The 27,366-nt window shown below is 40.3% G+C and overlaps 1 protein-coding gene across 1 annotated transcript in view; it reads left to right on the top strand.

Annotated features, from left to right (window-relative positions):
• zgc:153039 (uncharacterized protein LOC767698 homolog) overlaps positions 1-23,438 on the top strand; it is a 75,753-nt gene extending 52,315 nt beyond the window's left edge. The window contains exons 10-13 of the mRNA XM_063493133.1: positions 11,149-11,341; positions 17,280-17,454; positions 18,794-18,940; positions 19,752-23,438. Of these exons, the coding sequence (XP_063349203.1) occupies positions 11,149-11,341; positions 17,280-17,454; positions 18,794-18,940; positions 19,752-20,707 (1,471 nt within the window). The 3' untranslated portion in view covers positions 20,708-23,438. The remainder of the gene's footprint in view (positions 1-11,148; positions 11,342-17,279; positions 17,455-18,793; positions 18,941-19,751) is intronic.
• The last annotated feature ends 3,928 nt before the right edge of the window (positions 23,439-27,366 follow it).

Raw genomic sequence — 27,366 nt, 5'->3', positions numbered from 1 at the left:
TGCTAAACTGCATTTCAGGTGTTACAGAAAAGGAACACTGTCAGTTTTAAAGGAGGCATGAAAAGTAAATGGTAAATGGACTGATTCTTATATAACGCTTTTCTACTCTCCTGGAGTACTCAAAGTGCTTTGTACAACACGCCCCTGTACTTGTCAGTACACTCATAAACATTCATAGTCTGATGGGTGCATCGGAGAGCAAGTGGGGGTTAGTATCTTGCCGAAGGATATTAACCACCAACCTACCAGTTAGCTGATGACCTGCTCTACCTCTTGATCTACAGCCACCCCCTGCTCAGCTATAAAATTGTTGAATAGTGTCTTGAAATAATCAACATTTAACTCTATGGCATATGAAATGATACAGGCAGGATTTAATATAGAGGGGAATTGAGGAGAAACCTCGAGTTAATATTGTTAATAAGTCAATAATGAATTAACAAATATTGCAGACTTTAAGAGCAAGTGCCCATGTAATGCCTTTGATTTGTATATTTCAGAGTTGGTGGCATATTTTAAACTTTATTGTATTCTCAGTCTCATCTGGGTCCACAGAGGTGTAACAGGGGACAGAATCACTAAGCATAAAAACACTTCTTGATGCATGCTCAATCATCCAGGTAAGTAAATCTCCAAAAGTTGATTCTGTCACTCGGATGAGTGACGAAATGTTTCTCCCACAAAACGCTACGTCCAGATGAACAGAATCAACTTTTGGAGACCTAAAAACACTATTTGCTGTTTTTTACTCTCAATTTCAAGTATCCTCTCTGAATCAACTTTCATAGCCATATATATCACAAGAAGAGCTCTTTCCCTGAACATAGCACAGTGTTACATTTATCACACTCCCAGTGGAAATAATTGTTTAAACAATGACAATAAAGGATTCTTCTTCTTCTTCTTCTTCCTCTTCTTCCTCTTCTTCCTCTTCTTCTTCCTCCTCCTCCTCCTCCGATATGGCATATGAAAAGACACGGGGAGGAGCCAATGTACGGGGGAATCAATCGGAAACCTCCAGAGCAGATAGATGAAGTTAGCATGGAAGTAACAACCACTGTAGTTCCTCTAGGTTTTGCTTGAGGCTGCGTTCAAAAGGAGGTTGATTCCGACCGACCTCCATCTTTACAGCTTGGTACAAAAAATAGTTTTTGCTACTGTGGATAGTGAGGTATCTTTAAAAATGTTTTATAACCTTTGTCTATGCTTTTGCACACATGCAGTTTATGGATGCAGCTTGCCATTCAAGCTTGCTTGCATTAACTGTTAACTTAGCCATCCACCTTTTCAAGGTGCAAGGTACCTTCAAGCTTCAAAACAACAATATGGCAGCAGCTGAAACACTAATGGTCAAGCTTCAAAATGTGAGTCCAAAGCTAGTGGGTAACAGAATGGCTACATCCATGTTTTGTACTGTATATGGGCCGAATGGTACACACAATTCCCAGTACATGTTTTTTATTAATAGAAAAAATTGTTTCTACAATAGGAAATATTCAAAAATGTATGTTTGGTCATAAACCTTGGTGAAACAGCTGGGAAAAAAACACAAACCATGACAAAGTAAATCAGAAAGGTATATCTAAAAGACTTTGCAATTGCCGGCAAACATTATGTGGAAAGTTTATTTGCTGGTTTGTGAGTCATGTTACCGTCTTGCTAGTGTCACTTGGTTTTATTTAACTTTGGCTCCCATACTATCCTAGGCTGATGAAACTCAGTATCAGTAAGCAGCTGTATAATCATATTTTTAAAATGCAAAGTGGATTTCCGAGCTGGATTTTAAATGCAAGAGGACCTGGGTGTTTGGTGAAAATCTGTGTGAAACCCGGCCTGTAATTATTCCTTGGGTGGAGAGGGTGTAAAATCTCAGACATTGAAATTGCAGACAAAAGCAGGTAATAGGGAAACACCCCACCACCTCTGAAAATAAAATCCTGTCCGAGGGAGACTTCAGCGAACGATATATTGAGGTATACGCTTTGATGTTTGATCCGTTTCATCTTGAGTTAGTATAGTTTTATCAAGTGCTCCAATTTTCGATAAAAGGCTGTTGCTGTAATGTACAGTGGATAACCTTTTGCAAATTGCCATTCATATTCAGCGACTGTGGAGTTCATTCAGTTTTTATCAAAGCTAAAGAATCCCATCACCATTCAAATGCACTTCAGTATCAGTAAGTGAACACATCACACTTCATAATGCCGTGACACTCTGGCTCTGACTCTAAACCCCTTCAGTGGAATAGTAAGTGGTGCCTCCGCCTGTTGTTGGTTCAGGCCATTATGCTCATTTCAGTACAAAACCAGGTCTAGCCAAGCACTAGAAATCCATCAGCATAGCAGTTACCTATTTACAAAAGCATTATTGCATTATGATTTGAAGGCTCTCTCCTGTTTTACAAATAACTATTGCTCTCTAATTGCAGAAACATGCAGGACTCCCGCATGACTTGGATAGCTTGTGTCAGAATTAGCTGGAGAGAAAATGATCTTATGTTACACATTTCAGCTTCCATGTTGTTTATTTAATTTATGTAAATTCATTCAAAAGTGATCACAGTTAAGCTCATCAAGTTGCTTTCAGACAACATTAAGGGGAGCTCCTCTGCTGAATGCTTCCTTTCAGTTAGTGATGATACTGATTCAGCATAGTCGATACTCAGTTTACAGATGTTTTTTAAACTGATGTTTGTTCATACATGAACACCGTCACTTTGTATCGTAATTTGTGAAGTCAAGTCAATTCTGTTTCTGTAGCCCAACATCACTAGTTTCTCTCGGCGGCCTTTTCAACCTGTGGAACCAAACTGTACAGTAGGATATCTGCTCTTCCTGTACTCAAATTCAAACTACATAATATCAACCTGACCCAAAAGACTTGCTGATTCAGAACTGAGTATGGACAACAGGGACAGAAACTGATAGTGATTTGCTGTGACATATGTCAGAGTGTAGGATTTCTTACAGAAAGGCAGAGGCCTGTAATATGAGGGGGGATTCAGAGCTTGTTGAGGTGACTTCAGCTTTAATCCTTGTTTTTCATCGTATTGAGGTGCATCGCAGTGGTAACTTGTGTTCTGGAGCAGGTTATGTATGGATTAAGAGATCAACATACCAAGCCTACCACCTACTGACCGATCAGTTCTCTGAAAGGTGACCTCACTATTCTTGAAAGATTCCATAGACCCTAATGTGCAGGCAGTAAGAAGATCTATAGGATTTACAGACCACCCTTTCTGGTTCTGAAGAACAACTGTATTCCTTGGTTGTTGTTTTTTTTTTTTTTAAATGCAACACCTAGGGCTTGTATTGGATGACCTTTTTGTATAAAGTTCATTTAACTAGGGATGGGTATCGTTTAGGTTTTATCCGATACCGGTGCCAAACCGGTACTTTTGAAACGGCGCCGGTGCTTAAACGGTGCTCAAACCGGTGCTTAAAGAATGGAGAACACAAACTTTGTCCTAAAACCTCTCATGTTCAGCTGTTTTTTTTGTAAAAACATAACAATGTAAGCCTTTTCTTCAGCTATAGGGCATATATGGTATTACTCTTGGATGGAAGCAGTGCTTAAACAATGGAAAAAACACAAACTTTGTCCAAAAACCTCTCATGTTTAACTTAACCAGTTTTTCTTTGGTCATTTTAGCCTTTTTGGCCAGGGTGAAGGGAGTATCTGCCATCAAACAAGAAGACAGCCGCATGTAACTACGACGGTGTTTGCTAGTTCACCTTACATGCATTAATGTAATAACGTGGTTAGCGTACTCAACGTAAATTACACACGAACAACATTAAGCTACTCACCCAGAGAAGAACAGCTGCTGCTGCCATCATCATCCGTCATCATTTCTGCTACACTGGCAGGGCTAGGGGCCAGGACTCTACTCTTCGAGTTTTTGGGGGATGGTGCTAACTCCGGGTCCGATAACAGGCACCACACCCGCAGTAGATGTGCTCGGTGTGAGGTCTCGCAGCAAGCTATCAAACACGGCGCATTTCTCGGCTTAAAAAAAAAAAACCCGCTATGCGTCGCCAGGTGTTTCATCGGATTTGAGGTGTTACCTCCTTTGACAGTATCACAGTATCACCTTAAAGCACTTGTTGCAGGCTGCTGAGTTTGCATCTTTTGCTGCGAAGTACAGCCAGACTTTTGACCGCTTCGCCTTGGGCATTTTTAATCTGTAGCTCTGCTCTAAAAGAACGTACGTACCTGGGCCCGCCTACTATCCTCGGAAACGTAAAATGATTGGCTAGAATTGGCTCAGGAAAAAAAGCACCGAAATAAAGCACCGAAATGTGCGCTGCTTTTCGGTCTGGTTACTACCGTTTATGTCAGAACCGGTGCCATCATGGCACCGGACACCGGTACCCATCCCTACATTTAACAGTTTTATACATAAACGATCATTTGGACTTCACATTGCACTAAGTAATATAGCTGTTACTGCTAATTGTGTGGCGTGTTAGGAAGAGCAGCAGAGCTGATTTATAATGTTTGTCTGGTTCTTTACTCTTTTTTTTAACGTTTTTACAGTTGCTGCTTATATTTCTAAAAGCAGTTAATAGAAGAACTGAGGTAATATAATCGATTGGAACTGTATGTTTATAGAGACTGTGAGATACTTCCAAGTAAATTAGCCGATAGTATTCAGCAATGACAGAAGTTATTTTTATGATAAGATAAAGTATTTTGGAATATGTTTAAAATAAAAGGTTATGGTCTAAATTTTTTCTGCTTATGCTATTATTGTTTAATTTGACAGGAAAACCAGAAGAGCTTGTTCACACACATGATCTGAAGTTCTAGATGTGTTTGTAGAGTACAAACAAATTCTGCTATGAAATATAGCTGAATCATAGATTTGTACACCAGTGTTGTCCAGTGTTTGCAGGAGATTGTCATTGGCTCCCCTTTGCTAGTGATATTAGGTTATGAAAGATGACAAGCTGCAATTGATTGGGAATATTTTGTTATAGGACTTCAGACTTACTAATCATGAACATGTAGAGACAAAAGATAAAACGGTGTGTTTTCTAATGAAGGTATTCAACAGCAGAAGAGAAAAACCTTAGTAGGACAGGACATACTATATTCCCTTCAAAGAAAATGAGATTTTAAGAAAAATAATGATGCAAAAAACTTATCCTGCCATGATTCTCTTGTTAAATTGCATGAAGAGTTTTCAGATAATATTCTGACTTCTGGTTGAACCTTTGCTCAGGTATCTCATATATCAAGCACTAAGAGGAAGCGGATGTAATTTACCAGGCTGATCCAATATCAAATGATCTAAGGTTTCTTAAGGTCAGTCCAGTCCCCACTGGTGTTGTGCCAGTGTTGGGGTGCTGCATGACGTAACGTCTCAAACTCACTGACCTCTTACTTAAAGAATCTGGCATCTTCTTCTCGCCTCCCCTTGGGAGTGTATGTGAGGAAGGATAACATTTCTGTCCCCACTTCTCCTCAATTATGACGTGTCTTTTGGCTAAAGCCTGGCCCCCTCTCTCTCTCTCTCTCTCTATCTGTCTTCATCATTCTGCATCTCTTAATGTCTCTGGGGATTTGATTGGCGGCATTTTGCTGTGTCAGCTAAGTGACATCAGTTGCTTGAGAACAAGTGAGGCGGGGAGAAAGGGGAGCGTGCGAGGTGACTGTATGAGGGGACCGTCGACGCTGATGGTAAAGGGGGGAGGCAGACCGGGTGGGCAAGCTTTTATCGTAATTACACCAACTCTTCGATGAGATGGAGAGAAGGATTAGATGAGACAATTGTGGGCAACGCTGATGCTGAAGTGATCAGGTCAAGAGGAAATAAAAGCAAAGTTTGAAGACAGAAGGCCTGTGTGGTACAACACTGGGAAAAAACTAGGAGAGAGCTGAAATATCAAGAAGATATCGTCCTCCACCAAGTTCAAGTGTTTTACTGTTTCATCTTCAAAATGGAGACTTAACTTTCCCTAAAGTGTTAGTCATTAAACTCTAATAAAAACCAGCGTTTTTGTAACTTAAACAGTTGCTAACCAGCCATCCATCAAATTCGGTGTGAGTTTCAGTTCCCCATGTTATTTCATTGCTCTTTTAAATGCTTCTGAGAATAGTATGTGTAGCTTTCCAGTGAATGAGGCCTTAGCTCGACTCTCCACTTAGTCCCTTTTTTTCTTATCCAAAAATGTCGAAAACAGCTACACAGTAACTGAATCCGGAATTATCAAAGGCTTACAAAGTTCAGTTAAAATGGATGCAGAGATTTAGAGGTCAAAAAACTGTGTGGCTCCACTCTGAACTCACCTAACTTCCTGTCTCTGCCAGACTATCAAAATAAAAGTATACATTTTAAGCACACGAAATCAAACTACAAACTTATTCCATTATTCCTGATATGTTAATCTGTAAGTATTACTGCCAATATAATACAACACAAAGCAAGTCCAAGATTCTTCCGGCGCCGCTCCGAGCTGGCAGTATCAACACAGAGTCCTTTTTTCTTTTTTTTATACCAAATTTCCCCTTGTGGGACAATTAAAGGATTATTCTATTCTATTCTAAGCTATAACTTTATAGTTTTAATCATTAACCCAAATTATGTTAATCATATAAACTCCACAAACTGCATCTAGGCTCCTACAGTATGTTTTTGTAACTTCTTGCAAAAATGGTTCAGCAATTTGAATTTTAAGGAGCCAAAAGTAAACTTGTTAAGCAACTCAGCTGGTGTGACGCTGAGCGTTTCATTATTTCTGTTCTCACCAACCTGATGTGCACCTCATGACAAAAACCATAAACATCTTTCCCTAAAATTAGTTATGTCAAGTTATTTATTTACTCGCTTACCCTCTACCCCTGGATCAGCTGTTTGGAGTGTTTCCAATGGAGAAGTTGCAAAGTTCTTTCTGGTGAACAACACTGAAGGATGTTTCTTCCATCTGTTCTACTTCTGCTTTTTAAATTTTCATTTATCGGCTGTTGTAAATCCCGCTCATAAGTTGGGCTTATGTTACTAGTGTTCTAGTTACGAGTATTTCTGGCAAATAGGCTGGATCTACTGACTCAGTTACACAGTTAAAAACTGTCATTATTGAGCCAGTACTAAGAAAAATTTTGCCTTAGCAATTTTTGGCTTTGAAAGTTTTCACTTTCAGGTTTCTAATCTTAGACTTGCACACATTTCCCTTTGCTCCTTTGCCTTTAACAGCTTGACCAACAGAAAGACTAATGACTACCTCATGGCTGCTTCTTTCAGTTGATCTCTGTGTTTCTCTTCTCTTTTAATTTAGCTTTCTGGTGGGCTCACCCCCCTGCCCTTCTCTCCGTACTTTAGCACTTCGCTGCATCGTTGTGTTCAGTAGTTGTTGCTTCTGCCTCTTACAAAGAGTCTAAATCTGTAAGTGAATCCAGGAAGGAAGCCCGCCGGTCATTTGAGCTGCTTTGTGTAATTACAGCTGGGACTATTTTAATGGCTGTTTATCCGCACAGCTTCAGTTATTGCAGGGAAATCGAGGTCAGTTACATGCTCCTCCAAAAATATGAGCATTTCCATCCTCTGTGCAGTTCCCAACTCCATGACCCTCCAACTCATTTCCACTTAAAACTAGCACAAAAATTCATGCAAGTATTTGTGGACGGAAGCCAGCTAATGTGTCCTTATGCATTCATGCATTCATATAAGAATTTATGCCCATTCACACAAACACTGAAAGGTCTAAAGCAGTAAGCAGCAGCAGCCTATTATCTATGTGTGCTGTTTGTTTTAATTGATCTTGTCACAGCATTAACGCCACATTAGTTTTAATGCTGCTGTGAAGTCACACATTAGGGAATGACTCTGATGTTTAATTATGGTTTGTCTAACAGTGAGAGTGAGACATCACTTTTGGGTAAAAAAAAATAACCCTTAAAAAATACTTTAGCAAAATTATGGCAGATAATAAGTTGGCATAATTTCTAAAATATAGATATTGATTGAAATTTTTTCATTATGAGGTTTACTTAGCCAAGTAATTTAACCTGACTTAATTAAGGTAGTATAATCAAGGACAGATAATAGTATATTGCCCCCAAGTTAGAAATTTGCATCTCAAGCTGTTGGAGCATCAGGTAGGAACACAGAACCGAGGTAATGAGAGGCAGAAATTAAAATGTTATGATGTCAAAAGCTAAGATAGTTGCAAAAAGACCTTGGTGATAAACCCTAAGGAGCACAATTTATTCCCTGTAAATTTTGTGTAGTTGATTTCTATAAAATTCATACTTTAAATGTTAATGTTTTCCAAACAACTGGTAAGCATTCATGTATTTCATGTCTGTGAAAATACAAAAGTCTCAGCAAGTGGGAATTCACGTGTCACTGAAATTCTCCAGTGAAACTCAGACAAATGAAATTCTTTTATGGCCGTAGCAGCTATATAAAAGATTCCCTTAGTGGTGGTAAAAATGTGTTCATTTTCCAGATGGCTCTCTCCCAGTTTTTATCTTTTTTGATATGATATATACTTAAAGAATCCATGGTAATTAGCACAACTATACAGTAGGCAAAGCAGAAGATCACAACAATTATCAAGCAGTCTGAGGCCTGAGATTTTACTTCACAGCATATACACTCTTCATTACACCTTGCCAGTAGCAGGTTTGAACCCCTTTTGCTTTCAGAACTCCCATAATTTATCATGGCACAGATTCAAGAAGGTACTGGACACACTCCTGAGAGATTTTGGATCATTTTGGTATGATTGGATCAGGCAGATGTCCACCACATCCCAAAAGTGCTCCGGTGGATTGACATCTGGTGACTGTGGAGGGTATTTGAATACAGTGATCTTATTTTCAAGTTTGAGATGATTTGAGCTTTATGATAAAATGTGATATTCTGCTGGAAGCAGCCATCAAAAGATGGTACACTGTGGTCATAAAGAGATGGAGATGGTCAGCAACAACATTCAGGTAGGCTGTGACATTTAAATGATGCTCAGTTCATACTAAGGAGCCCAAAGTGTCCCATGAAAATATCCCACCAGCCTGAACCATTGACACAGTGAAGGATGGATCCACGCTTTATTGTTGTTTATGACAAATTACTTTTCTAATGTTCTGTTCTCTACTTTTTTTCTTTCTTTTTTTTTAAATATTTTATTTTTGCTTTTACAACTGAACACAACATGCTTATACAGATTCAACTGTAAACAATTACTACAGTTAGCATATGTGGACTTGTAAGCATGGAGACAAAAAAAATAAATAAATAAAAAGTAAAATAACTGAGGAGGTAAAAAAAAATTAGAAAAAAATAATAAATAAATATATATTTATATATATATATATATATATATATATATATATATATATATATATATATATATATATATATATATATATATATATATATATATATATATATATATATATATAACAATAATGAATAAATAAATAATTGTTCTCTACTTTTTGATGAGTCTGTGTGAATTATAGCCTCAGTTTCCTGTTCTTAGCTGACAGGAGTGACAGCTGGCGTGGTCTTCTGCTGCTGTAGCCCATCTGCCTCAAGGTTTGACATGTTGTGCATTCAGAGATGCTCTTCTGCATGTCTTGGTTGTAACGAGTGGTTATTTGAGTTACTTTTGCCTTCCTATCAGCTTGAAGCAGTCTGACCATTCTTCTCTGACCTCTTGTATCAACACATTTTCACCCAGACAACTGCTGCTCACTGGATAGTTCCTCTTTTTCAGACCATTTTCTGTAAAAATCTATGCATGGCTATGTGGAAAAGCCCCAGTAGATCAGCAGTTTCTGAAATACTGACTCAAATCACCTTTCTTCCCCATTCTAATGCTCGGTTTGAACTTCAGCAGCTTGTCTTCATCATGTGAACATGTCTAAATGCATTCATTGGCTGTCATGTGATTGGCTGATTAGACATCCTTTAAAGTATTAAAAGCATAGCTAGTATCTGATTAAATAATCAGCAGTTGCAAACTCTAAAATTGACAGGAGAATGGGAGCAGTACTATTCTGGCTGAGAATGTAATTCTTTGCTCTTGTCAGACATTACTCATTCAGTAGGGCCTTCCCTTAGTTAGCTTTCTCAGCCCAAGTACATGTACAGCCATGTTAGGAGAATCTTCATTCCATTTCAGCTGCTGTTTCACTAAACTCCTTGGTGGTTTGTTAAATCTTTCTCATTCTAAAGAACATTCTGACATTTTGGGAAATCTTTCTTCAGAGGTGTGAGACGGAAGCTGGTCACTAACAAAAGGTTTGTCTGACTGTATCCTCTGAAGGAGTCCAATCAAACAGGGACGCACAAATGGAACATGCTCTTTATTACGTGGGATTCAGAATTTTACAGACATGTCAGACGGTCTGTTTGTGTTGCCCTTGTTTATAAAATGTCAATTTTAAAGTGTAAAGTAGGCCTTCGCAATGTCTGTTTTTTCATACATCAAATTTCACTGGGCTCTGCAGTAGAAGCGTATTTGCATTTTTAAAAAGCCAAAGCAAAGCTATGCTGCTATTGATAGAAGTTATTGTGAAAGGGAGATTGGCAGTTTAAATCTGTACCCCTTACACAGCCAGAACTTTGTAGAGCTCACCCCCCTTTATTTCAATGCAACTAAACTTTAAATACTCTGAAACAGTTTACTATAGTTGGTTTACAAGTGTCTACTTATTTGTTTGGTTGGTAATTTCAGAAAAACCTTATACCCTATAGTACCATCTGAACTTAGTTTAGATTATGTGAACGCATTCAGTGCAGACCAAGCACACTTGGTCTCCTTTTGAATGAACTTGGGAAACAAGTAAAAAGAAATAAGCATAGAGCAGAGAGTTAAACTGCGTTTGTTTCCTGCAGGGTTTTTTTTTTCTCGTTTCTCAAGGCTTGATGTGAAAGCAAAGCAATATCTCATCTTTAAAATATTAAAAGAGTCAAAACCATTTAGTTAGTAAGAAAATAGTAATGAGTATTAAGTTAGAAAACAATTAAAAAAAAAAAAAAAAAAAGCACAAATATCCCTCCAGTAGATTTAAAACTTCCTGATGTACAAATTGAATGACTTCAGAGGTTTGCAGTCTGTTTTTCTGGAGGGCTGGTGGGGGGGTGGCTACTATTCTAATGTGGTGCTCTCTTCACCACCCTTGTTTTCTCCCCAGGCCCACCTTTCGTTATTTCACCTGGCACACATGCATATTGGGCATCATCGGTTGCGCCATCATGATGTTCCTCATCAACGCCATCTACGCCTCGGCCAGCATCGCGTTCATGCTCCTGCTGCTTCTGCTGATTCACTACCTCAGTCCCACCTCCAGCTGGGGCTACATCAGCCAGGCTCTCATTTTCCACCAGGTCTGACACACACACACACACAAACACACACTCAGTATTGCCTTGTCATTACTATAGCAACTAAAATCTCATCCCCTCAGCTTTACAAGAGCCCGTACCTCTGCCAAGCAATCGTTCTATCAGGTTTATAGAGACACACAAACGAATACAAACACAGACAGTTCTCCGCTGCCTCTCCTCAGCCAATGGTTTTGCATTTAGCAGACAAACACACACATTTTCCCCTCTCTCTTTTCTCACACATGCCGCCTTGTCATCCCTACAGCAGCTATCTGTCACCTTTATATCAGGCTTAGCAGACACACACACACACATCTACATCTATTCCCCTGCAAAGCTCTTTACATTTATGACACTGATACACACAAACAGAGCTTTACATCATCCAGCTCTTCATGTCCTCTAGCGGGCCAGCCTGTTGCTCTCAAGGAGACAGCCCACCGTTGCCAGGACGGCCCACAGCCGAGTGGGGGAGTCATTGCCAAGGCTGCAGAGAGGGTGTCTGGGTTTGCCACTCGCTTGTCAGGAGGCAGAACATGATTACAACCACTTAACTTATTGCACTTTTCCTCCAAATCCTCACCACCCCCTTTTCCCATTTTCTTCTAGTATCTTCTCCTCCCACTTCTGCAGTTTCTCTTACACAAGACACAACACTGAGGCAGCAGCTACTCTCAAGTAATTCAATTGGCCACCCTTGGTAGCTCTGTTTACCAGAATGGTGGTGATAGGTGCGGATGAGGGCTGAAGACTGGTTTATTTAAACCTGCACTTAGCTGGTCAGTCGTATTACTGCTTTGTCAGTAGTTGAATAATATGTCAAATGTATTTTAACATATCATCAGTCAATCTATGAATCTCTATTCCATTATTAAACACTCAATCTATGTGTAGTTATTATTATAATAATTATGTAAAGGCCTTTGTTATAGTTTTTAATCCATGTAATAGCTGCCATAGCTTTTTACCCCTCAGCTGTAAAAGGCTGATGGGCGGGCTGTTGGCGTTGACACCAGAGTTCATCAGTGTGATAATTTGAGAACCAGGTGATGTACAATTTTCAAATTAGTACCATAGGTACATTAATCTCAGTGACTTCAGCTTCAAGGTTAAAGTTAGAGGTCAAATTTTCTAAAACTCTGAACACAATAACTCAAACGAGGTGACAAAGGATTTTCATCCCACAGGTGAAGCTACTAGAAATCTTAGACATGTTCAAATCCCACATCGGGGTTGGCCATTAGCGACTGATATTGCATCATTTTTCAGATCTGGCAACTACATCCACTTTTTGTTTACAGTCTTTGGCTGTAATTCATATTTTTAAAAACAGCTTGGCTGACAGTCAGTTTGAATGCCAGTGTTTTTGTTGTTGTTGTTTTGTTATGTCATTATAAAATTAAGTGAACTGTTAAATCACAATATGTTTGAACATTTATCCAGCGCAAAATTGATTTGACACTCTAGATAAACATTGCCACGGCGAATGTCATCTTTAATGCCAATAGGCTGCTGGCAAACAACAAGGCACATATATCAGTGCATCCGCACTTATTTCCAAATATCTAAATTGTAAGTCATAAACCCTTTGAATACTCATTTCACAAATGAGCCTCAGCTTGGCCCTCCGAGCTTTCAAACCTCCCCAGGCAAAGAGCGCAAATGATTATACTGATGGGCCCAGCAGAGGGGACCATACATGCACATTTACTGAGCTCATGCATACACTTGTCCAATGCTCCTGCACCCTCGAGTAGTAACCAGTGTGGCGGTCTGCCAGCTGGGTGACATTGAAGCAAAGCAACAAAAACAAAACACAGCATTCTACAACGACAGCAACAGCAACAAAAAAATCTCAATTGGAGATAACAAGCAGCTGACAACAGAGTTTAGGAAAGAAAGTGAGAGGAGAAAAAGACAAACTGAGGCACCAAAGCCTGATGGTATCATGGGAAGAGAAAGAGGGAGGCAGGAATGTAAGCAGGGAGTGGGGTTGAGTGATTGAGAAACTAAGTGATGGATGAGACCGAAGCGACAGTGAAATCATGATAGTCTGATGGATGAGAAGATGGGAAAATGGAGAGATAAAGGAAGACAGATGATTAGATGAGTGGAGGCAGTTGGACGCTGCCTCTAGGACCATGTTTTTTGTGTGTGTGTGTTTTACAGCAAAAAAACGAAAACAAGTGTGACAATCATGATATAATAATGCTGGTTGCATCCTCAAGTTTTGATTGATAGTCATGTACACACAAACATAAACTCAGCAGCCTGAGCTGAACTTGGATTGTTAAGACAGTCGTTATTGTCAGAGGCTTTTTCGAGGCCTTTTCAGGCTAAACCCCAGTGGAGCTGCAGCACAACAGTGATTATAGTCCATAAAATGAAGCACACCCTGAAAGTACTTTTAAGTGGAAGCCATTTTAACTATTTTTGGATATTCTCAAGTGAAGTTTTCCGTTTGTCTGTTTTATAGTCACCCTGCAAGTGTCTGAATGTATTTAAAGCTTTTTAAACTATTTTTTTTCTCCCCAACTTTCCTTTTATACCAGGAACACCCATTTTAACCATAGACTGCAAATAAAAGCTACTGTTATACCATCGATTGATTATGTACCTGGCATTTTGAAACTTCTACAATAGCAACAGTCGCTGTTGCCATGTCCGTTTTTTGGAGCCAGAATATTTGGACCAGAGGGTGGTGTGCTAAATAGAGATGTTCCTGGCAGTTGACTAAACGGGGAAAAAAAATTTGACTAACCGACTACTCTAAAACTAAATAACACTCAGATATCAAGCTGCATTTGAGAATCGATTAATGGAAAATGTCAAAATCAATCTAAACAAAGGCATTTGAAGCCATTAATCACATTCTTCGGTAATGAATCATACTGCTTAACTGAGCGGCACCTCGCATCGCACATTATCAACATTGCACGTCGTATGTCAAACAGACAAACAGTCTCTTTGTGAAATATGATATTAAATTGATTTCTTTCTTTTTTTTGTGATCAACATTTTATTGATTTACAACAGGGTTGGGGGTGTACAACCCTGTTGTTTGCTTGTGACCAAGCAAACATTGGTCACAAGGCATGGGGACAGGAAAGAAAAAACACAAAAACACACAGTTACAACCAGTTATTGCCACTTCCAGGAGATAACTTTGGATGAGAAGATTTTCCAAGCTTCGACAGTTGTGGGTCGAGCTTTATTTAATTTTGCTGTGGTATGGTCAAGATTAATGATACGGATAAGACATCGTATCCAGAATGATTCCATACAAATGTCAGGACTGAACCATTGCTTTGTAATTTTCTTCTTTGCGGATGTGAATCTGGCGAACAATATTTTGCATTGTATTTGTTTTAAGGAGATTTCAGAGGTATCATTGAGGAGACAAAGACCAGGATTGGGGATATAAAAACTTCCAGCACCTCAGATAACACAGAGTTCACAAAGACCCAAAAATTTGATATAACTGTACAGTCCCATAACATGTGTAAGAACGTGCCTGGTGACGAATCATTGCATATGTGACAGTGATATGTATCCTGTAATTTCATCTGGAATCTCTTATAGGGTGTAATGTATGTTCTGTGTATGGTTTTGAAATGAATTAGTTGATGCGCCAGGTTCCTAAATCGATTTCTTTGCTATAAAAAAAGTTCATGTATTTTAAAAATATCCGAAAAACTAATAAACTGCGGCTGAAAAGTGTGGTGCATTATGAACGCTGTTCAAAGGTTAATGACAACTACTATCTAAAACAACAAAATGATAAATCATCCACCTGTTTTCTTCACCCATCTGGAGTTGGGTAACGGGGGCAGCAGCCTAAGCAGAGAAGCTGAGACCTCACTCTTGTCAGTCCCCTCCTCCAGCTTATCTGGAAGAACATCGAGGCATTCCCAGACCAGATGTAAGAATAGATGTAATCTCTCCAGCTTGTCCTCGGCTAGCCCCTGGCCTCCTCCCAGTAGGCCAACCCTGGCTAAAACATCTTAACCTTATGCCTCAGCTGTCTCCTTTCAATGTGGAGGAGCAGCGGCTCTGCTCTGAACTTCTCTCGAATTATTGAATTCCTCTTTCGAGAGCCCCTCCACCCTTTGGAAATCGCTCATTTTCCTGCAACCTCATTTCTTAGTGATGCTCCATCTAAATGTTATGCACATCGCTGCATAACATTTAGAACACAACAATTTAAAGTAATTCAGCATCAATTAAAATGATAGCAATCAGATTAAATGCCAATACGTCTGGTACTGACTAGTGACAACAGCGTTGTCAACTGGTCGCATACATCCCTAGTTTTAAGTTATCCACTAATGTTGGCAAGATTGGTTTATTAGGTGCATCCATAACCTTGACAAGTTCAACATACATAGATGTGTATGTGCTAGTTAGTGTTAAGTAACAGATAATAAAATACTATAACTTCACTCACCAGAACTGAAGAACAAACATTTTTCATTTGTTGTACCGCACACCAATCCATAATATTTGTCAGATAATTAGAGCACACCAGTCCTTCCTTCAGGCTTTGTTGGTGTCCAAATACATAGAAAGAAAATTCACCCACCTTATACTTTTTGAAGGTGATGATATCTGTACAGACCCAAGTATTTCTTCCATTCTTTTTTTTTTTAATCAGAGTGTAATCATTTCTGTTTAATGCTGTGAAGTTGGGCAGTGACTGGAATTTCTTTGCTTTTTCAGCCAGCCCCAAGTGGTCAGTAGAGGAACAGCAGTCTTGTCACATTTTCCTTTTCAGCCCTGAAATTGCTCCTTGGTTTTAACACTCAAAAGTCCAAAAAGTCTGAAGAAAAGCATGGAATTGTCCATTACGATTTTCTATCATAGAGATATATTGGGCTGCGTAGGATGCAGCTTTAACATGTCATCAGAGTTAATGATCAGTATGTAGTCAGCGTTAGTCATTGCTGTTTAGTCCTGGTTCTACTCAGCTGCATTTCCTTAATGGTACCATGAGCCAATTTTATCAACGTGAATCCTGACGATGGCTGCATGATTGCTTGCATTGTAAAATATAATAATATATATAATATATATAATTCTAATACACTCTGGCATTTAAGTGTACATTCATAAGCAGCAGCACATGGGCACATTTTTCACAGTAACAGTCTGAATGACACACATCTATACACGCATATAAACATCTTAACATATGTCTGACTATTCAATGGATGGACCTGGACTAGTGGTTATATAGCCTTTTTCTAGTTTTACAGACCACTTCAACCATACATTTATAGAGTACTTTATTCTATACACTATAAATACTTTATCTACCTCTCATCCATGGCAACAAAACCATGGCGGTGTCTGGTACAGGGACATGTGTGGATCAGGCTTTAGTTGAACTGGGATCCCTGGTCCTGTGGGAACTTCATCACTGGTCGCTGGTACAAGCTTTAGAAGAAAGCCGGCTTCTGTCATTGAGGAAGTTGCTAAAAAATCTTTCTAAAGATGACTCTATTGCAAGCCTGTACAGATGGTAGAGGAATGAAATTCATAGTTTCTGAAACCTTCCTTAATGTACCTCATGCTAAATCTCAGGACCAATAAAAGTCAATTTTCCTTCCTGCCAAAAAAACAGACACAGAAAAGTGAGCAAAACACATATATTGCCAATTACAGCTTGAAGTGTTGTTTTTTTCCCCTGCACAATATCAAATATTATGGAAATTAACATTAAGTGAAAAAACTAAAATTTAGGTCATTGCAATTTCAGTCACATCTGGATATTTATTTTGGTGGGACTGAAGTGGATTTGAGCATGAGACAGCTGCAGACACAACTCAGATTTAGTGAAAGTCAAACTAGAGGCTTGTATGGAATGCAGGTTTAGTGAAGTAGGAGTTTATGGTAGCAGGCCAACAGCTCTGCTTACATGTCTCTCTTCAACCTTTAGGTGCGTAAGTATTTGCTAATGCTGGACGTGAGGAAGGACCACGTCAAGTTCTGGAGACCTCAGATCCTGCTCATGGTTTCCAACCCTCGCAGTAGCGTGGGCCTCATCACCTTCATCAACGACATCAAGAAGAGCGGCCTGTACGTGCTGGGACATGTCCAGCTCGGAGACCTCAGTAAGAACACCAAAGTTCGATTTAAATCTCGAGAAACTTTTTCATTTATTTAATCAGCTTCTTCTCCAGTGACTTTTGCATTAGGAGGATTCGGAGGCTTACTTCTGCACCATTTCTCATGTACACCCACTCAGTGTGAGAGAGAGACTGTTAATTATGAGCAAAATAAATATGGGATGCTGAGAAGATATTGTTTTTGGATGATTTTAACATGATTATGATATTTAAAAGCAGCAGAGGCAACAAAAAATCTTCTTTCCCTGAGAACTTCAACTGTATTGCTATAAAATATATAAAATATACCACTATCACTAAAGTCCTTTCATTTTGGTTCAGTTTAAAATGGCCAAATATTTATGAGTGTATATATAGTATATGAGTGAGAAATGCGCCTCTATGTTGGCAATGCACTCCAAAGTTCCAGACTGAGCAGTTCATTGTTTAATGGACCTCTTCAGAATGCTAACCCTTTCTCTTTGACATCGCCTCATCTGCTGCGGTTTCATTTCGAGGGAAGTAATCGCACGCACAAAGCTCTGGAGGCACCTCCTTTCTACACACTTGCAGATTTTCAAGGGGCAAGGTCATTGATTGTCTTTTTCTTTGTCTTCCGTGGGGTGTAAAGGGGTGGGGGAGATGATGGCAGACCGGGACTGGCCATGAATGGAGTGCTCCCAGTCCAAATCCTTTGTGTTTCACAGTGGAAAAAAATGATATGTTCATTAGCCGCTGAAGGGCCCTTCTCTCACTTGACGAGCCACTTGGTCTTGAGAAATATGATCGAGCTATTCATTCACATAATTACACTGAAGTGGAGTTTGTTGTTGAGGATTTGCACATTGCCCCGCTAATCTATTTTGAGTCTACCCATTTATACTTACAATTGTGCAGCAGCTGTTTGCCTTAAAGCTGAATGGAATACATGGCAGCTTCTAGCACAGTTCAAACAACCACAGGAAGCCTGTAGACGTGGCCTCTGGATGGCCCTCTACATACATGCTGATGCTTTTTTTTTGGGATGACTGATCACCTGCTCACCTGTTTGTGCTTCCCTGTATCTTTCATTCTTTATCCAATTCTGTCTACACTGTCATTTGCGCTTGCATCTTTCTGTTTCTTCCCTCTCCTCCATATCTCAGCATGCTCTCTTGCATCTCACTCATGCTCTGCCTCTAATTCCAGCTCTGTCAACTCACTTCTCCACTCTCTCCTTTTACTTTTTAGCTTTCCTGCTTCTGGGTCCATTTCCTTCTCATTCTCTGAATCTTAGCACACTTCTGTTCAACTGTCAGATGTATTTCTAGTGCAATTCAACTTTGTTTTATGTTTTTTTTTCCAGACACGTTGCCGTCTGACCCTCTGCAGGCCCAATATGAGTCCTGGTTGTCCCTGGTGGACCATCTAAATATCAAAGCCTTTGTCAACCTGACCTTAGCTGATTCTGTACGTCATGGTGTCCAACATCTCCTCTTCATTTCAGGACTTGGTCAGTACCACTATTAATAACGCCGCACATTGTCCTTATTTGTTATTAAATTCAAAGGCAAGTATCAATATACTAATATGATTTTTGTTCCTTCCACGTACTTACATTTTGATTAAAGCCAATGCCTAATGAATGTTTTTACATTTACATTATATTATATTATATTATTATTTAGACTGTCAAAAAATAGTACCTGCTCTTCAACCAGTGGTTTGGTTACTATGTTTACTCAAAGTTTCAAGTATTGAACTAAACTGCCCAAACATCCAGAAGCAGACACGTTAACACTCTAAGATGATATGCTGTGTCGGTTATTGAGCTGCGATATCCAAACTGCTATTTGCACTTTTTATCTATGTGCCCAAAATGCACTTGATTTTAACTTCTTCTAGTTTCTATGTAAATGTGTTTATTTAACATGCCTGAAATGCACTGTAACCCTAATCCTGCCCCATAGGGCAAGGACTGGCAGCATATCAAAAGAGTCACATTTGATCAAAAAGGTCTTTACAGAGCCACAAAACATACAGTACTGCGCAAAAGTCTTGAGTTACTCACTAGTTCTATATATTTTGCTTCCAAGGAGCCAGATTTTCTTGTTATTTTGTTCAAGTTGTCTTAAGTAATAGTTCTCCAGGCTTTCATAAGGTCTTTTAAAAATTTTCTTTGGCTATCGGTTGCTCTTTTGCTCACTTTCAGTCCAGGCCGTGTAACGGACATATTGTGAATCACTCTAAGTCTTCCACTCTCAACATTATAGGAAATGAATGATGGTGATAAAAGAAATAATTTGTGCCTTTCCTCTTCCCAGGTGGGATGCGTCCTAACACCCTTGTCCTGGGTTTCTATGATGACTGTCTTCCAAAAGACAAACTGATTGACCCGTCAATGTCGAGCACTCAGTCCACGGATCCCTCAGGTCCTTCTCAGGAGCCTGAGCAACCTCCTCTCTTCCACTTTGTATCCCTGCGGGGCTCTAGTAACAGACTGGACTATGGTGAATTTGGAGACGGAAAGGTTCTAGGGCCCCAGGAGTATGTAGCTATCATTGCTGATGCCATGAAGATGCTCAAGAACGTGGTACTAGCTCGATACTTCAACAACTTTGACAGAGCCCAGGTTCTCTCACCTCCATCCTGCGCTCCCGGGAAGAGAGCTGTGTATGTGGATGTCTGGCCAGTCAACCTCCTACGCCCAGACAGCTGTAGCTATGTGGATACCTGCTCTCTATTCCTGCTGCAGCTGGCATGTATCCTTAACATGGTGCGGGACTGGCGCAAAGCTACACTGCGTCTCTTCCTGTGTGTTGAGGAGGGCCGAAGTGTGAGGGGCCCGGAGGAGAAGCTCAGCCAGCTGCTTAAGGAGTTGAGAATTAAGGCTCAGATCCACCCCGTGCCTTGGGATCAGCAGGTGGCACTACACTGGCAGCGTCAAGGCAACTGGGGGAAGAAACAGCTGGATGCTACTACGGAAGAGAAGAAGCTGCAACCTGAGGAGGAGGAGGATGAGGAGAACGAAGAAGATTACGTCAACAGCTTCCCAAGCAACGCCACACGTGTGTCAGATGACTACCTTTCAGCTGTCAACAAGCTGATCCTGGATCAGGCCCGGCCCCAACCCGCTGTGCGTTTCTTGTACTTGCCACGCCCCCCAGCTGACACCCGCCGCTATACTGCTTACCTGCGCCAGCTGGAGCTGCTGACTCAGGACCTTGGCCCTACGCTGCTCATCCACGGCGTAACACCAGTCATCACCACCGACCTTTGAAACGGCACACTCGATGAAGTGTGCTTCACACGCAGAGTTTTCGTGAATTCACTGAAGGTGTGTGGACCTTGGAGCTGCCTTTGTCTGACCTGTCCACCCAACAGTAGTTCAACAAAACACCTCGTCACTCACAGAGACTGTCTGCACTCCCTTGCACATTTTACACTGATGCAGAACAAAGTCTTCAGTTTCAACTTGACTGTCTACATATTTACCATTTCTTTATTTTATATGTGCACTCCAGTAACCATTCTAGTATTCCAATCAAGCCCCTGAAGGCACCATCATATTCCATTTATGGACCTCATCTCAATATAAGATGAGTACAATCAGATGATGATTGGATTTACCAAAATAATGTTTTCAGGGGAAAAGCAGGAGGTGAATGTTGAAAAAGTAGAGCCAGTCAATCAAAACCACAGTCAAATGGCACAATTGTTCTCACTTTTCACCAGTGTTACATTAATGAGCTAAATCGCTCGCAGCAGGCTCAGCTAGTTTTAAATTTCCCCTCTCCTAGAGCTTCCTTCCCTGTTTTCTTACAATAATCATTCTATTTTAGTTTTTTATTTTTCCAGATCAAAAAGTGCCTTGCTAGTTAGGGAGCTGGAGTTGGACTGTTAGACCTTGACTCATGAAATCTGCTTTTTTTGCCTTTACAAATGAAACACCCGAACAATAACAATGGTGCTTGATGCCTTTAAGGTTTTATTCCAAAAATCTTGCGTGTGGTATCTGAGGAACACACTCCACCTTTTATCCAAATACACTTTTGTCTCTCCACTGCCAAATAGCAGCCTTCCAACATTAATTTAACATGTTTACAATGCAAATCGTTACTGTGATTATCTATGTTTTATTGATATGTCATTTTTGGTACGGCCTTGTTGGCCAGGCTTAATTTAAGTAACTTCTTTGCCTTTTACCTAAACCATTTCTTTAGCGAGTCTATGTAGCTTTTGCTAAACTGTATGGACAAATTTATGGGATATTTGTAACTGCTAGAGTACCAATATACATAGTGTGTCATCACTGTGTGACCCAGCATTCTGTGACAAATTGGATTTCCGTTCTTTGGAAAATCCCTCTCTTTTCTTTGTAAAAATCTGAAGGCTGGGGGTCCATAAATATTTCATGTAAAATAAATTAATTCACTTCAACTTAAACTTGAAACTCTTTTTCACCCTGACTCCAACATGCCTGTGTGGTACTTGAAGAGAGGTCGGTGCTTGGTTTTGGACATGGCTTGAAATGTTTGGTTTTTTTGTTTGTTTGGGGGTTTTTTGCAGTTTTTGGAATGACACATATTTTTATTTCTAGACCCACTGGGTCCACTCTGTTACTGCAGCTGGGTTCCCTTTTGGACACTACAGCCCCCAACAAGCAACTGATTATAGAGTTCTTCTTTGTCCTGCAAAAAAAGAAACCTCACATGCTTTATTGAAGGAATGAAATGTTTAGGGTTCGATATATACTTTTAAATTGAAATGGCAGATAAATAGTAAAATGTTTGTATTATATGTCCTTTTTGTTTTGTTATACCTGCTCAGATTGTTTGCAAAAGCCAGATCAAACTTAACTACTTCTCCAAATGTCTGCACTTTGTTTCCTTCAGCCTTAGACCAGTTTATGCGTCTTTGAGAAGAGATCTGAGGGGTTTTTGTGAGCGCTTGTTTGTGTGAGGTAAACTTTGGAAATAGGGCCTGAGATAGCTCGGCAGCTCAGACAGAGAGATTCTAGAGGGTGCCAGCCAGCCAAATTACTTTGTCCTACAGTCACCCTCGCTGCCAACCAGGCAGAAATGGATTCCATCTCCATTCTGAGGTGAACAACAGATTGGAGAAATAAGCCCAAATAACCATCGATATCTGTTCAGGAGGAGGGAGGCTGACATTTATCACTGAGGGAAAGACGTGGGCTCTGAGAGGATTGAGTCTGTGTGTGTGCAGAGAAAAAAAGATCGTAACTTAGTTTTCTGACGTGCTTGTTTATTGGTTGCACCATTAATGGCAAGTAATTAGTCTTAAGAAAAATGCAATTTGTAAGTAGATCGAAACAAATACCAATCAGTATGAATCAAAAAAACTGATATAATCCAACATGAATCAAAAATACAAAGGCGTATGCTCTTACAATTTACAGTTGAAAAGCAGTTTGATTAGATTTTGTTTCCCTTTCTTTTTGTCGTAAATATACTATTAGTTTTACAATGAAATCATCCCATGTACAAATAATCCCTGAGAGCCAAAAGCTCAGACAGTTTCTGACTGTTGGTAAGAGAGGATATTCCTAATATGGTTATCTCAAGCACACTCCTCTAGCCTTAAGCACAGACGCTCCACCCAGCTGTACAAACCTGTTCATGAGAAAGACCCAGTTAGAAGAACGCTGGCTTGAATCAGACATCAGGACGATTTTTGGGGTGGCTGTAGGTCAAGAGGTTGAGCAGGTCATCTGCTAATCAGAAGGTTTGTGGTTTCCTTCCTGGCTGCTCCAATCTGCGTGCCAGCCAACATATTTGTGCAAGACAAATGTGAACCTCAACTTTGATGCATTCATCAGAGTGTGAATGTTAGATACAGAGCACTTGGGCTTAGAAAGTGCTTGTGTGAATAGGTGATTGAGGCATTTTGTATAAGTGCTCCGAGTGCTCAAATAGAGCAGAAAAGCACTATATAAGAGCCAGTCTATTTGCTGTTTATCTCCTGTTTGATACACTGTGTTTGACAAGCTACTGAATTCCTAAATTCTCTTTATAATTAATAAAGTATCTATCACTTGAATCTATCACTGCTTACTTTCATTCTCCATACACATGATTTAATGAAAGAAGAAAATATAGACTAGCAAGTCAGAAATTTTGCTCATTAAAAGAAAAACTGACAACTAACTATGTTTGGGAATGTTTTTCAGCTGCCTGAATGGATAGCATATGTTGTGTTTTAGACTCTACTCCATAATTCGTCTCCTTTAAATTATTATTATCACATTAGGAAACAGGCAGCGAGAAAATGATGGCCTGTACATGCACTGCATCTTGAAAACAAATGTTTAAAACATTTTCACAAATATGAACACATTTTTTGAATTTTGGCATGAAAAAAAATGTAAATGATGCCAAAAAAGCCAAAAGCAACCATCAGTGAGATACAGAAATGTGCTGCGAATGAAATATTACTGTATACACAATGAGTAGCAACCCACAGAAAAACATGTAACCCAATGAGCCACTTTTATAAACACTGGAAATGCAAATGTTATGAGTATGTATACATTTTTTTATTATACACTTATTATTATTATTATTACTATGACCTTTTTAGATGCCTGTGTGTTTGCTTTAGTCTAAAACCCTGCTCTGCCACGTGTGCAGCCCTGATCAGAGGAAACCTGTCACCTCTACAGTGTGTCAGAGCTCTAACCACTGGGGATCCCATCGGCACACACCACCGTACTTCATCACTTCTAATTTCTCCAGCACTTTAAATTTCATCTCCCTCTCTACATCTCCAGATCCACTTAATTGTACATGACACGCAGATTGCCAGAGTCATCAGATGGATCGGAGAGGGAGAGAGATGACGGGAGGAGAGGAGGAAGGGGGGGTGTCAAGTAGGATTTGGTCATGCTGACACCCAGATTCAATTACTAGTTAAGGTTTTCGGAGGCCAAACAGGCCGCTGGCTTTTCCTGCGAATCATGTTTGCATGCAAATGTGCAGAAAGTGCATCCTCACATTTTAAGATTTTAAATAGCTAAAACTCTCACATTGATACAGCAGTCTCAGTGCATTTGAGATATCTTACATACTGAACGCGTGTTGTCCACTTTTAGTAGGATGATATTAGGATTGTTCAGTAAATGCTCAATATCTGCTGTTTTGATGATAACAATCCTTAAGGTCTGCACATGTCATGCAATAATAAAGTGAGGCTTAACATGGCACTTCTTCATGGCACAGCTCTATTTTCTAAGCAGCTATTAGCCAGTTTGCATTTCACTGGGTACTTTTCAATCATAGACTATGAACAAACAGTGTTTTTCCAAAGCTTGACCTTCTGAGATATTGTTGCAGAAAATTTCATGTTTTTAATGTTTGATTTAAATAGACATTCAAGGGAGAAAAACAATACCTTGTGAACTCACAGTTAGAAAAAAAGGGGGCAAAAATTATAAATCTGGAAATATTGGACAGATGCCAGTAAAAATGTCATAATTGTTTTGGGGTTTTTTTTGTGTGTGTGTGTGTCATCTTCTTTCTGTTTTCTTCATGGCTGCTCTTCTTCCAGTTTACTTGCTTACTTTTAGGGTTACTGTTTTCACTTTCGTCCTTTGTTCTTTTCCCACACTAGTATCTCATTGTATGTGACTGAGTTGACCTTATTTACCAGCTCTCACTTGGGTGTATTTGGTATCAATTTGTCATTGTTTGGGGCAAATGAATAGTCCGTTTGTTTGGAAAAAATGAAAAGAGACCTGAAAGTCTCTTTCAACTCTCTTTCGTGGCAGCTGGTCGAATTTTTATGAATTCAAGGGGGTCTAAGAGTTACATCTTTTTAGGTCAATTAGTATGTGTATGTATGAACAAACGCATTACATAAAGTGGCATTTACTTTTCCATTTCACAAAGAATTTCTTGGCTTAGTACTTCAAATCAAATCAAATCACTTTTATTGTCACATCACATGTGTAGGTACACTGGTACAGTACATGCGAGTGAAATTCTTGTGTGCGAGCTTCACAAGCAATGTATAAGAATGGGTAAATCTGAGAATTATATGAATAAATATATGTACAATATAAGAGTATATGGGCATTACTGAATGTGTGAATGTGTAAATATGTATATCTACGTGTGTGTGTGTGTGTATATATATATATATATATATATATATATATATATATATATATATATATATATATATTTATTAATATTAAAAATTAAATAGAATAAACAATAAAATAAAATATACAGAGGTTGGCAGTTGGTAAATGGCTGTTTCCATCTTGAGCTGGTGATTCACGCATTGACTTGGAACCCATCCACTTTGATATTGCAATATTGTGGCCCTGCCTTCTGACAGACCTTCAATCTCAAGGTGAAAGCACAAGTAATCTCTGAGTAAAAAGAAGTTAATAGATATTTAAGTTTATCAAAACAACTAGCAAGTATTAGTTATTTTTATTTTGGGAATTTAGGCCATGCAATAAGGATTCAAAGCCGCCAAGTTTAGTAAATAAGTAGATAGTGGCCTCATGTAATAATGTCACTATCCGACTGAATTTGGTTCATGTTGATTTAGTCAAAACCAAAAATAAATCTGATCAGTATGAGCTGTTGGCAAATAATGTCACGGAATGCCCTGGCATTCCGTGGGGAGTGTTGGAATGAGGACCCAAAGCGCATGGTTCTGCGATGCAAACAGTGCACTTTATTTACAGTGAAGGCTGTAAACACAATAACTCCCCATCGCTCCCTTGACTCCCGTGTGTGTGCTCCCCTCCGACGTCTGTGCTCGTGCTCCCCGCTGTCGTGTTTCCGCACACCCCGTGCGTGCTGCCTTTCCGGTCCACTTTTCCTCTTGGGATGACAACGCAATGATCCCACGCCGGTGGGAGCTCCAACACTCTCCTAAGTAGCTCCCCCGACGAGCCCTGATCACCAACAGGTGTGTGGCAGGAACTTCAGGTGTGGCCAGTCCGCCTGCAGGGCCACACCCATCAGGCCTGCATGTGGCTGTTCTCCATCCTCCAGCCACATATGTATACACCCACACCCTGCCTCTACAAATAATGAGTGGAACACCGAACAACACAGCATAGTGCAGAAAAACACACATCCCCAAATAACAACAACAATACCAATAATAATAATAATAATAATAATAATAATAATAATAAATCCATCCTGCTCACGGACCCCCGAGTCCTCCAGAGCAGGGTCCGTGACTGTACCCCCCCTCTAAGGGTCGGCTCCCGACGACCCTAAAACAAAAAAGCAAAAAACAGAAAAACCAACCCAGGGCGGGCGGCGGGGGTCCAGGACGGAGGGCCCCAAAACCCCTCCGATCACACCACTACCCAACAAAAAACGAAAAAACTCAGTTCATTAGTTCAACCCCCCGCCCTAATGGCAGTAAACACAGTTCTGGCGGCCGACCCGGTGGACAGCAAAGCAGGAGAGACCTGCTATGGGTAGGCAGAGGCCGAAAACAGTTCAGGAGGCCTATCTCTAGTCCATTGGTGGAAACGCTGGATCTCTGGCGGACGGCCATGGGTCCAGTAGCAGTGACGAAACAGTTCTGGGGGCCTGCCACTGATCCAGTGGTGGCGGTGCTGCATCTCTGGTGGCCTGCCAAGCGTCCAGTGGTGGCGGCGCTGCAGCTCCGGTGGACGGCCACGGACCCGGTGGTGGCGGCGTTGCAGCTCCGGCGGGCGGCAGAGTCGAAAGGCCCAAGATCCCCGACGTGCCCAACGTGGACAGCGTGGAGGGCGCGCTGAACGTGGACGGCGTGGAGGGCGCGCTGAACGTGGACGGCGTGGAGGGCGCGCTGAACGTGGAGGGCGCGCTGAACGTGGAGGGCGCGGAGGGCGCGCTGAACGTGGAGGGCGCGCTGAACGTGGAGGGCGCGCTGAACGTGGAGGGCGCGCTGAACGCG

The sequence above is a fragment of the Pelmatolapia mariae genome, linkage group LG14 (assembly GCF_036321145.2).
Source record: "Pelmatolapia mariae isolate MD_Pm_ZW linkage group LG14, Pm_UMD_F_2, whole genome shotgun sequence".
Lineage (NCBI taxonomy): Eukaryota > Metazoa > Chordata > Actinopteri > Cichliformes > Cichlidae > Pelmatolapia > Pelmatolapia mariae.
This window is presented reverse-complemented; position numbering and strand designations above follow the sequence as displayed.